Source organism: Schistocerca cancellata, chromosome 7, assembly GCF_023864275.1.
Source record: "Schistocerca cancellata isolate TAMUIC-IGC-003103 chromosome 7, iqSchCanc2.1, whole genome shotgun sequence".
Taxonomy (NCBI): domain Eukaryota; kingdom Metazoa; phylum Arthropoda; class Insecta; order Orthoptera; family Acrididae; genus Schistocerca; species Schistocerca cancellata.
Genome location: NC_064632.1, coordinates 501,785,588 through 501,798,516, shown reverse-complemented (window position 1 = coordinate 501,798,516; position 12,929 = coordinate 501,785,588). Strand labels below are relative to the sequence as shown.

Sequence of the window (12,929 nt, the reverse complement as noted above, 5' to 3'; positions counted from 1 at the left end):
ACATTTACGTTCTGTAGCGTACAAGGTTTTATAGTGGGAAGATTTTCGTAACTTCTTTTTTCATATCGTTTCATTCTTCTTCGTTCATATTTGACGTCATTCTGAGAGGAAGTTCTTTTTTTAGAGGGTTTCGAAACTAGAATTTTAATTATAATTAACCGCTGCAATATATACAGATATCGTACGTATCTACGTCTACATCTACAAACTCCGCTAGCCACCAAGCGGTGTGTGGCGGAGGGCACAATTCACGCCAAAGTCATATTCTCCCCCCCCCCCCCCCCCTCTGTTCCACTCGCGGATCGCACGAGGGAAAAACGACTGTCTGAACGCCTCAGTACGAGCTCTTATTTCCCTTATCTTTGAATGATGACCATGACGCGATTTGAAATTTGGTGATAATAATATCTGCTCTACATCCTCGGTGAAGATAGGATTTCGGAATTTACTGAGCAGCCCCTTCTGTCTGTATCAAGTATCTGCGGCATTACCAGCTTTCATAAGTTAATACTTTGATCAGAAACCGTATCTTTTTCAGATATTCAGTTGTTCTTGAAATTTGCTCCATATCTGTACTCAAATAGAATCACTTTAGTTAAATCAGTTCACATACCTGTAAAAAAGAGTTTCTGGAGAGTGTGACGATTTTGCCTACCCTGATCTTGAGAGGTTGCGACGCCTGTTGCATGAAGATGACGACTGCGCTGCAGAAGCGACCGTCGGCGGCTGGCCAGTCGCAGCTGAAGGCAGAGTCCAGCAGGCGCTCGCTCTAGTAACAGACACACGACGCGTGACGTAGCCTGCGAGATTTCTACGGCATGATATGTTGTAGAAAATAACTGTTTGTGATTGCAAACAAAGTAGTCTAGGTACTTTTCTTACAAATAGTTAATAATGGTCGAAATGTTATGTATCGCATATTAGGACTGAGCCACCCTGCATTAGAAACCATGCCACATAGCTACACTGCTTGGTGAAAAGCACAATTCATTATACCAAATGAAAGAGTACTTTGTGAACAGTACAGTCATATGAATATTGTTGCAACAGATACTCTACTTGAGATATCGAAGCTCGACAAGAACATACACTCAGCTAACTTCATATTCAAAACTTCCAAAATCAAGGTTTCTCTGTGTAACGGTCCTATTTTCATTGCTGTACGCATCAGGCACTGTAAGCTGAGCTGAGCGCTTACTTTAGTCAGAATCTAGCTGCCTCACATCAGCAGAATCTCCCTTAATAGGCATCTTTCTCTTACGTTCAAAAGTTTGGGTAAATAAAAAAACAGTGTCAAATCAGAACATATATAATTATTTTCTCAAATTAAATTCTTATTGCAGCAAGGCTAAATGTAGTCCGATCCGTCTTCAGTCTTTAGTTTCATGCCTGCAGACCACTGAAGTTACTGAATCTCACTTTATTTAAAAATTAGGGGAAACCGAACCGTAATTTCCGTCGGAAACCACATTTTACACTTGGCCTGAATATTTGAAGGTCGTGCAGTTTCATACCTACTTATTTATTTCAGATCATTATACGCGTTCAAACGTTTTAATACATATTACCTTATTGAATTTAAACGTTTCGTTCATATCCATTATATCGAATAGCTGAACTTAGTTTTCTCAGCATGCTTGTAATTTTACTTCGGGACCAAATTTTATGAGCTCATCGTTAAACATTTATTGACTTTCATGTTAATGATTTTTTCCTGCTGAATCTGTTTTCCCGATCTGTCCGCCACTTATGTGCATAATTTTAAGAATGCAAACTTTCTTCTCAGCAATTTATGACCTTTTTCGAAACTGAGAGTGATAGTAAATTTAGAGTTCCCGAGTGAAAGGGCAAAATGAGTGTGAGTTGAAAGAGGTAGATATTAATCAGTTTCATTCGTGCCAAAGAAGTAATTATTCGATTCATTATTGTCTGCTACATCTGAAACAAAATCTCCGCAAAACCTAAAATTTAGCAAGAAGTCTGGCATCTAAAATCCTTTACTCCTCAAAATAATAACATTCTCTCATTCCTTTAACACGAATGCCCTTAAAATAACTTGCATGAATTTCATGTAAAGCTAGCTGTTCCTCCTCCCCCGTCTCTCTCCATCTCCTCCTGCCCCTTCCCTCTCCCACCCCCCTGCCTGCCTATCACTTTCTACCCTTTCTTTGTCCATCTTCTCCTCCTCTCTCTCCCTTTGTGATCCTACCCTCTCCCTCTGCCACCTCTCTCTGTCTCTCTGCTTTTTTCCACTTTCTGTTTCCTTCTCCTGTTCCTCCCTCTTTATGACCTTTAGCATTGGTTATTCATATTGTAAGTTCAGATTCTGTGTTAGTATTCTAATCATGAGCTCATAAACCATAAATACAAACTTATCCGTTTCCCTATCACACATTTTTATCACATATTTTTTGTATTTTTATGCCCAGTAGGTACATAAAAACACTCACATATTCAAATGAAATATTGTGACGAAATTTTAAACCATTCGGTACGGAACTTTCGGAGCCATACGATTTTGAACACACGAACATTTACGTTTCTATATTTGTTTGTTTTGTGACAATTTTTGTAGCTCGTACTACAATACTTATCTTAAAGACCCCAAATGATTTTCACCACTGTTGTACTCGTCAAGAAAAGAGAAGCTACCACAGAAAGGCTGTTGACACAAGCGGAACTCTCAGTTAGGACCAACCAGGCACTTTGGCCGTGATCTACGCTCAAATCAACGGTAACACATTCTTTGGACCCGATCTAGCGTCGCCAGTCATATCACTACATATTTCACGATTGCTGTTGACATCCTATACGTCCTTGTATAGTGTTTAATTGGTATTAATTTTCAGTGTTGCGTATAGTAAATCTCACTGTTACAATAATATGCTACTGCTGTAACTCATCATCAGCATTAATGGGGCGAAAGTGTTGCCATAATTTGTGACGTGGCTGTACACGCCGAGAATGTGCAATGTGGGGAGTTAGAGGCATGTTCAGCAAATACCTGATATTGTTAACTAACATTGAAGTTTCATATAGACATTGTTATCTTTATTTACATCTTATTACAGCAAATAATTATAATGTATTTCTATTATATGAGTAGTCTGCTTAAAAATTATACAGTATTAAGCATATTTGGAATACATGAAGAATGTTAAAAAACTTCACCAACACTAACTAACTTCATTACTCTACCTATAACAGTTACATTCGATTTCTGTATGTGATGTCTTCTGATCTTAGCTTTACATTTGATAATACGAACTTTTGTTACAGATTTAAATGATCTTCCCAGCAATTGTTCCAAGATACGTTGTGCATAATAAATTTCTCAACAAGACAAAAATAATGCAATTAGTACTAAATGAGAAATGTGTTCAATAATTATCATTGGTGTGAATGGTTATCTTAGCCTCATTGTAGACTAGTGGGTGGTGCAGGTAGCGCTGGTAGTGTGGTCATGGGCGTGTGTCATACGCTTTTGTCCTTCAATATCAGTGACAAACATGTTGCCTACACATATATCCGTGTTATACAAAACTAAATAGAACTTTGTGCTGTTATTTCAGTAACTGCCTGTACCAAAACTCTTTTATGTATAAAGCAGGGTGTATGTGTGATTGATTTAAATTGGATTTGGCACAGAAATAGTAGCACTGTGTGGATTATAACCTCATAGCCCCAGTGGGAGTGGATGTATAGGAAGAAATTTTTTTCCCAGTCCCTGATGTATAGCCTGCCCTACACAACAGACATTATGTGGGAACAGTACTGGCCTGCCAAATCAACCTGCTTTGCAGGGCAGTCCAGATGTCAGGGGAAGAAATGTCCTGCAACGTAGGCTGCCCTGTATGACATCACCCTGAATTACTGAACTGTACTGCAGGGGTGCATGTGCTGATGGGCATGCCTGGGGGCAGCTTGAGATGGATATTGAAGGGTATAGACAGAGAGAGAGAAGAAGAAGGAAACGAAAAGATAGAGAGGGGAGGGGGGATATAGAAGGGAGATGGAATGCGTATAGGGGCTAGTGGGCATGTGGAAAAGCAAAAGGGTTAGGAGGAGATGGAAAGAGAGAGCTGGAGGAGGACACAGGCAGGGGCAGTGGAAAGGAAGTTAATATCATAGAGAGAGAATGGAGGAAATAGACAAAGAGAAGAGGAGAGGAGGAGACGAAATAGTGAGGAGGATGGGCTGGGCACAAAGGGGGGGGGGGATAGTGAGGTGTGTTAAATACATGTGTTGAACACATACATGGGCGAATCTACAGGGAAAGGACTAATGATTAAAAGTTTGCAGTATTTCGTAATGTCGAAACATCTCACTATTTAAGAGCTCTTGTGCAAACTGCAGTTTTAAAAGGGCTGCAGACATAAAAATTGTTTAGTACTCATTTGCTGCAAAAGTTATTTGGAGAAATACAAAACAGAACCACGGGACTTTGTCAGCTCATCGTACAAACGACAGTTTTTGCAGTTGTAAAGCTATTGCAGTATGTTCTTAAACATACTTACACACACACAGTACAGTGAAAAACTTGCCTGTCTGATGAAGTATTTAAAGCTATTGAAATACGTAAATGCTAGTATTTATCTCGTAACTGGAAAGGTACACTTCTTTGGTGCTGTTACACTACTGGCCATTACACCACGAAGATGACGTGCTACAGACCGACAGGTAAAGAAGATGCTGTGATATGCAAATGACTAGCGTTTCAGAGCATTCACACAAGGCTGGCGACAGTGGCGACACCTACAACGTGCTGACATGAGGAACGTTTCCAACCGATTTCTCATACACAAACAGCAGTTGACCGGCGTTGCCTGGTGAAACGTTGTTGTGATGCCTCGTGTAAGGAGGAGAAATGCGTACCATCACATTTCCGACTTTGATAAAGGTCGGATTGTAGCCTATCGCGATTGCGGTTTATCGTATCGCGACACTGCTGCTCGCGTTGGTCTAGATCAAATGACTTTTAGCAGAATCTGGAATCGGTGGGTTGAGAAGGGTAATACGGAACGCCGTACTGGATCCCAACGACCTCGTATCACTAGCAGTCGAGAGATAAGAGGCATCTAATCCGCATGGCTGTGCCGGCCGGAGTGGTCGTGCGGTTCTAGGCGCTACAGTCTGGAAGCGCGAGACCCTTACGGTCGCAGGTTCGAATCCTGCCACGGGCATGGATGTGTGTGATGTCCTTAAGTTAGTTAGGTTTAAGTAGTTCTGAGTTCTAGGGGACTGATGACACTCAGAAGTTGAGTCCCCTAGTGCTGAGAGCCATTTGAACCATTTGAACTGCATGGCTGTAACGGATCGTGCAGCCACGTCTCGATTCCTGAGTCAACAGATGGGGACGTTTGCAAGACAACAACCATCTGCACGAACAGTTCGACGACGTTTGCAGCAGCATGGACTATCAGCTCGGAAACCATGGCTGCGGTTGCCCTTGACGTTGCATCACAGACAGGAGCGCCTGCGATTGTGTACTGAACGACGAACCTGGGTGCACGAATGGCAAGACGTCATTTTTTCGGATGAATCCAGGTTCTGTTTGCAGCATCATGATGGTCGCATCCGTGTTCGACGAAATCGCGGTGAACGCACATTGGAAGCGTGTATTCGTCATCGCAATACTGGCGTATCAACCGGCGTGATGATATGGGGTGCCATTGGTTACAGGTCTCGGTCACCTCTTGTTCGCACTGACGGCACTTTGAACAGTGGACGTTACATTTCAGATGTGTTACGACCCGTGGCTCTACTCTTCATTCGATCACTGCGAAACCCTACACTTCAGCAGGATAATGTACGACCGAATGTTGCAGATCCTGTACAGGCCTTTCTGGATACAGAAAATGTTCGACTGCTGCCCTGGCCAGCACATTCTCCAGATCTCTCACCAACTGAAAAGGTCTGGTCAATGGTGGCCGAGCAACTGGCTCGTCACAATACGCCAGTCACTACTCTTGATGAACTGTGGTATCGTGTTGAAGCTGCATGGACAGCTGTACCTGTACACGCCATCCAAGCTCTGTTTGACTCAATGCCTAGGCGTACCAAGGCCGTTATTACGGCCAGAGGTGTTTGTTCTGGGTACTGATTTCTCAGGATCTACGCACCCAAATTGTGTGAAAATGTAATCACATGTCAGTTCTAGTATAATATATTTGTCCAATGAACACCCGTTTATGATCTGCATTTATTCTTAGTGTAGCAATTTTAATGGACAGTAGTGTATATTAGCGATTTTGGGTTGGGTCCCTTGGGTTTCCGTAAAAAATTAAAGGCATGGATGGCAAAAGAAGTGAATCACATTTGCATACTCTTACTCATTAATGCAAATCGACTTCTCGTCGCGAATGCCAACTTACATGGTCAGTCAGTGATTGTCCGACGAGGCAGAAGACGGCAGTCTGACCCATGTAGACTGGGCAAGCCATCAGCCTCTTCACCACGGCTCCTCCTTTCCCACCTCCCTGAAACAGCTGAAACAACACAGCTCGAACAAACAGGAGAAATTTGTAACAATAATAACTTGATTACATATAAATGCGTGGTTTCGCCATGATATATTACACCTAAGCAGAAGTAGCCGAGGAGCGCACGAAGCATCTTGCATTTCTACAATTATGTGACACATTGACAGGAAAGATTCAATGTCTAATCAAGAGACGTGAAATATAGTCCTCCTGCAGACCTCTTGCAAAAATTCCGCAAAACATGAGGCCTAAGGAAGACGATGCAGGTCTCATAAAGCTAGGAATATTAGAATACAGTGTGCGTGTGTGTGGATAGTCTTGTGCGTAGAAGAAGTTTGGGGTATAATTCGGTAGCTAAGGACAAAATTATATAACAATGAAAATTTTCATCGTTGGGATTGCAAATTTAATTCGGTGAATGGTGAACAAGGCATGAACAGCGTGATGACCTATTTTTGATGGTTCAAATGATATTTAATATAGTTCAGCAGTGTGCAGTATACGATAATACCTCATACCTTGGGGTAAAAGCAGGTACTCCTTGTGTCACAAATCGGAAAAATTGTATTTTCCGTTCAAGGCATGAGACACAACGATACTCATGCAAGTTATCTTCCTTCCACCCTGTACAATCCTGATGGGCCCATTTTGGACACTTTCAGTACTTCACACAGTCATCTGATTTTCTTGTTGACGAGTAGATCTCTTTGCAAAGAAGGCTAGAAATTTCATTCTCATCTTCAGGAGAGCTGTTTGCCTCACACGTCTTAAAACGTTTCTGGTCTACACCAGAGTCCTTCAACAGTATTTGTGGTGTTGGCAGAAGAGCCAACACCGTGTTACAACTGGAGGTCGAAATGCACGCGTTTTAGCTCACATAGGCTAGCGTGAGGAGGGAAGATCTATACTGACGTGAGGTCTGGAACATGACAAGGAATGAGAATTCAGAAAGCGGACGTAATTAGTTTGATACTTAACTTAAATCCATTAATGATGAACGTCGCTCTTGACGGTACATGATTCACGATATTATCTGTTCAGAATACATTCGTAGTAACTGAATCTGGCGCCTTGCTAGGTCGTAGCAAATGACGTAGCTGAAGGCTATGCTAAACTGTCGTCTCTGCAAATGAGAGCGTGTGTAGACAGTGAACCATCGCTAGCAAAGTCGGCTGTACAACTGGGGCGAGTGCTAGGGAGACATTCTAGACCTGCCGTGTGGCGGCGCTCGGTCTGCAATCACTGATAGTGGCGACACGCGGGTCCGACGTATACTAACGGACAGCGGCCGATTTAAAGGCGACCACCTAGCAAGTGTGGTGCCTGGCGGTGACACCACAGTATTGTACATCTGCCGGGAAGATGATTTTGTTGCACTCAGTTCATTTTTATAGGGAGACTGCTTGGTCACGCCACGTTTACCTCTCTACCTGGGTAATGACGGTTTCTCGTAATGAGGAACTGGAGTTACATTCTCTCACGATATAGTGAATGAAGAATGTGTTTGTACTTCACTCGGCGGACCAGGCTGTGGTGAAGAAACAGTGACTACTCTGTTATTTTCAGGGAATCTGGCATAATTATTTCTGTTGTACCTGATGGTGCAAATTCCTCTTCGCCAAATGCATTTGCATTAAGCGGGAAAATATCCTTATTTTTAAACACCGATAGGTCATTTTGCATTACTGCTATTACAGTACATACAAGTCCGGAACGACTGAGCTAATTGGTACTGGGGTGCCACTTTTCCCGGATAACTGTAAGGCCATACATTATTTTCCTGACTGTTTGAAGCTCTTATTGGTCCCATCTCAAATGAAAATATTCTTTTTCAATAAGGCATAATTTACCAATTTAATAGTGACAAAAATAATCTAAAAATTGGTGCAAAAATTGTAAATTCTGCATGTCATTATTTATTTATGTTTATCAAAATGTCTACAAGCAAGTAACGTGCCGTTAAAAGCAGATACGTCTCACGTCTCTCTCTCTCTCTCTCTCTCTCTCTCTCTCTCTCTCTCTCTCTCTCTCCCACACACACACACACACACACACACACACACACACTCACGTAAGTTATTCGCAACGAAATCAGGGTGTGATATCTAGTAGTTCCTGTTTTACCCCACTGCTTCTACCCGGGCAAAAAAAAACTTTACTTTCTCGATGAGAAAGAAGGTGAAAAATCGTTTAACATGCCGTATGTCCATAAAGCCTGTAAATGTAATAAAAATACAATGAATAATACTTTGTATTATTAGTTTTAACTTGTAATACGAAGGTATAAGTTCTTTACTAAACACAAAATATCACAAAGTAATCATACAACCACAAAAATCAAACAAATTATTTTTCTCAACAACAACGCGTCAGAATTACCAAGCATCGTGGCGGTACTAAAGTTGCCGGCTGTATTCGCGGTCTAACGACCAAAAAACAATGTTACCAACTAGTGAAGAGATATACAAGGGTTAGCGACTTGACGCCCATGCCCGATTATACCCTAACTCCCCTTATTATTTAACAGCGCGTTGCAGAACACGAGAGGTTCTCCCGCCTACGGTACTCCGAGAAACACGGCAAACACTCTAAATAAAGATAGCTTTATGTGGCTAAGCTTGTGATCAGGCCTTTAGGGCGCTGTAGTGGGCACTGCAGGAGTGCAACGAAACCATTACCATATAACTGATGTCACTGGATTGGCGTCACAGGCGGCAGCGTGGCTAAACTGGGTGTTCTGGGATAAATGGTCAATATTCGGGAGTTTGACAGCAGTGAAGGAAAAAAGTCTGGGAATCATGAGTTTTAAAATGTAGTTCTTTATCTCTTCTACTACAAGCTCTTTGTTTCCATATTTTGATAGGTAGTAGCATGGAACAACGAAAGAAAGAATTGTCTAGTAAACATGGGCTCTACCTAATGCATACCTCAAGAGCTATGAGCACTTCTTCGATACTGTGAACCAGATCTCTTCCACTGCAAATTCTTTGCTTTCCATATTTTCGGGGGAGGTAGTGGGGACCAAAACAAGAAAAAATTGACTGGTAAACATGGGTCTAAGACGCAAGCGTTAAAAGCTATGAACACTTGCTCAGTAGAAGAGATCAGTTTCACAGAACAGACGATAAACGAGTACACACAGCTCTTAAAGTACACGTTTTACAGGTCATGTTTACTGATCGTTCCCCTCATATCCATGAGTATTGGTCATCCTTCCTGGGATTCCCTGTATACGGACGGCATCAGCAATTACACAAGAGTCATCTGACAATGACCGAGGACCATTCGATTACTCTTCGGTATTTAAGTTCTTGATGCAGCTAGAAGTTTGAAAAATTTCTATAATTTTTACGTACAGTACATACTACGAAACAGCCAAAAATCGTTTCTTCGAACATCGTATTATTTCTATGAAGTATTTGCCAATTCTAAACTTAAATATGCAAACATAATGGCTTTAAAATAACTATTGCAAAAAGTGTTCAAATAACAATAATACAAAACTGTCTATAGTGTAGAGATAAGTAAAAGAATCTAGTTTCCAAGCACATTGGAATGAGTAGGTGTAAAAAGAACTGTTTTTATTAATGTTAACACTAATCATGTATACCTGTAAACTGACTCGTTTTACAACATTTCCATAAAAGAATCGTTCAGGTGATCCATGGAAAATGTGACTAACGAATTGTAGTTATCACACACAAATCAAGTTACGATCCTTCGTTAGAAATTACCAGTTGTCCTTACGTGAAGCTAATAAAATCCTTCATTGATAACTTTTGGTCGCATATAACTGTTGTGGACTACAGTCAGAGAAAACTGAGAAGACTCGAGACAGTTACCTGAACCACTTCGAACTTCTAAGAAAGTTTTCGTCCCAAGATATATCACTTGGGCACTGTCATCTACACTGTCCGTCAAAATGTTTCAGACTTCCAAACCTGATCACAGTTTGAGACCATATAACTGACATGAAGTATTTTTCCAAGCATCACAAATATCACCGACAGAAAGTAAACTATGTAATTCTGCAGGCTTTCGTGGCCGTTATCACTGAAGTTAAAATATTCTGTGTTATTAGGCCGCATCATATTTCTACTAAAATCATCGACGTTTCGAACCCTCTGCTGGGATCTTCCTCAGGATCTTATGGTGTCCACTACTGCTAGAACACCATAAGATCCTGAGGAAGATCTCAGCCGAGGGGTCGCAACGTCTATCATTTTAGTGAAAATATGACACGGCCTAATAACACTGAAGACATTAACATCAGAAAGTAAACTATTTAGGAATCCTGAACGTAGAAGATCTCACCATACAAACCAACAGATCCACCAATGTGTAACTGAATACTCATGTTTCCACGACCTATGCCAATTGTTACAACTTACATGTAAAAAAATTACTAAGAGAGATTATTTGAAATATTTTATGCCGTTGCATGTGACTTATGACTAGAGTACTGACAATTAAGTAATTAATACTCTTTTCCTTCGCTACTAAGCACGTGTGTATAAATGTATAGGAATTATGTTGGCAGCGTTGATATATTTCATTTTATCGTTGCATATTCTTTTTACAAATTTCGCTATAATGATACGTTTTTACCTATTTTACCTTTTTACTATATAATGTCACATTTTATTTACTTTCTGACCTTGTTCATACGTCCCTAGATCCTCAGTAGGCCTCTCCCTTCGAAATATGTCTGAATCCGACCTACCATAAATGTTGAAGACAGGACAGGAAGTTAATTAGCTCTAAATATTCCGTTATAATGGAATAAAGTTGAGTTAGCAATGATATGGATTTCCTCATAATTTTCTAAGGTCTGGAATTTCAGTTGTCGAAAGGAAAGCTCACTGTGTGTAGCATTGTAGGGTCCATTTTGTGATGCTATCGAGACTGGAAGTGTAGCAAACGAAAGACTAGCGGCCGATAGTTTACTGACAATTAGCGACTTCTATCAATTGTGAACTACGGGCTGCTTAAGGCAAGAAAAGTTTGTCAAATAATACTTCTCAACAGGTCACGACTGTTTGTGTTAAATGTATCATATAAATGAACGTCTTGGGATAATAATATGTAGACTGTTCTATGTCGAGTGCTGAATAAGCAGACCCAGTGTTCTAATATTTCCCACTTTAAGCAACATATGTGTAGTGATGTTCACAGAAAGAACAAAATTGCTGACGTCAACCTAACGGCTCTGAGGCAGGCACAAAAGAGCCCAACCACCGCAAATGAATCTTTTTGGGCTACGTGCTCAGCTATGGTACAAATTGTTAAGTACCTCACTATCTCGCGTGCTGCGGGGAATAGATTCCTGATGAATCGACGTTAAGGAAAAGGAGGAGGGTCTGAAAAATGTGCGGTTCTGTACAAGTAACCACCACGTATGGTTAAACGTCGACAAAACGACCAACGGATATGGTCATTTCGTTGGCAGTCCTATTCATGCCAAACACGAAGGAGAGGAACCCTAAAAGCCGTAACTGCTTTCCTGCAACGTTTCGGAACGCACAAATCATTCAACAGTAACTCGTTTTCTGAATAACAGTCTTAAAGTGTTGTGGCTGAGGGAAATCCAGTCGAAAAAGTGTCTGTTACGTGTTCAGATGCCGCTGCCTACATGGTAAATGCGGCAGCTACACTACGCGTATTGTATACATATTAATTCACTTCACGTACACAAAAAAAAAATCATAACCAATGAAATGATTCTCAATGCCCTACATCGTGCGTGGCTCTGCAGGGACTTTCTACCGAATCTATTGTTTTCTCCTATGCCTGTCCAAATGAGGTGGATTGAAGCCGTCGCTTTTTACAATGAACATTTTAAAGCCGTGGAATCTCTAATTCCTTTCCGAAAAAATCTTCAACTTCAGACCAAAATGATTTCACTGAATCTAAAAGAGAAAATACTCTTTCGTATGTGAATAACAAATTCGACTTCGTAGCATAGCTATCGAGTTGCCTCTGCAGAAACCGGTTGAAGCTGTTGAGAATGAGAAATGTAATCTGACTGACATTAGGAGTGATACTGGTAGTGTAGAAGTTTGAAGCTGTTTTGGCAAGAAATCCAGGCTGCTCGGCTTTTGTTAATGTCTGCAATATACTCAGTGGAGAGACAGCCCTCTAGAAATATTTTATTTCCTAAAATCTGCACCGTTGACGTCTGTGATGTGGACTGTCGTTTTCCTGCTACAAAAGCATTATATCAGATCAGCAACATTCTGTTACTACAGAGTATTTAGAGAAATATCTAGTTATTCATTGCGTTTCAACAAAACTGGGCATAGACTATGCCGTGTAGTACGCGTGGTGCGGATGACAACCAATTAAGGTACAAAAAATGGTTCAAATGGCTCTGAGCACTATGGGACTTAACTTCTGAGGTAATCAGTCTCCCAGAACTCAGAACTACTTGAACCTAACTAACCTAAG

The 12,929-nt window shown here is 41.0% G+C and overlaps 1 protein-coding gene across 1 annotated transcript in view; it reads right to left on the bottom strand.

Annotated features, from left to right (window-relative positions):
- Nucleotides 1–2,590: 2,590 nt before the first annotated feature.
- Nucleotides 2,591–12,929, bottom strand: part of LOC126092858 (uncharacterized) — a 50,908-nt gene continuing 40,569 nt past the window's right edge. The window contains exons 5-6 of the mRNA XM_049908588.1: nucleotides 6,375–6,488; nucleotides 2,591–2,662 (exon numbers count right to left, since the gene is read on the bottom strand). Coding sequence (XP_049764545.1) covers nucleotides 2,591–2,662; nucleotides 6,375–6,488 — 186 coding nt within the window. The remainder of the gene's footprint in view (nucleotides 2,663–6,374; nucleotides 6,489–12,929) is intronic.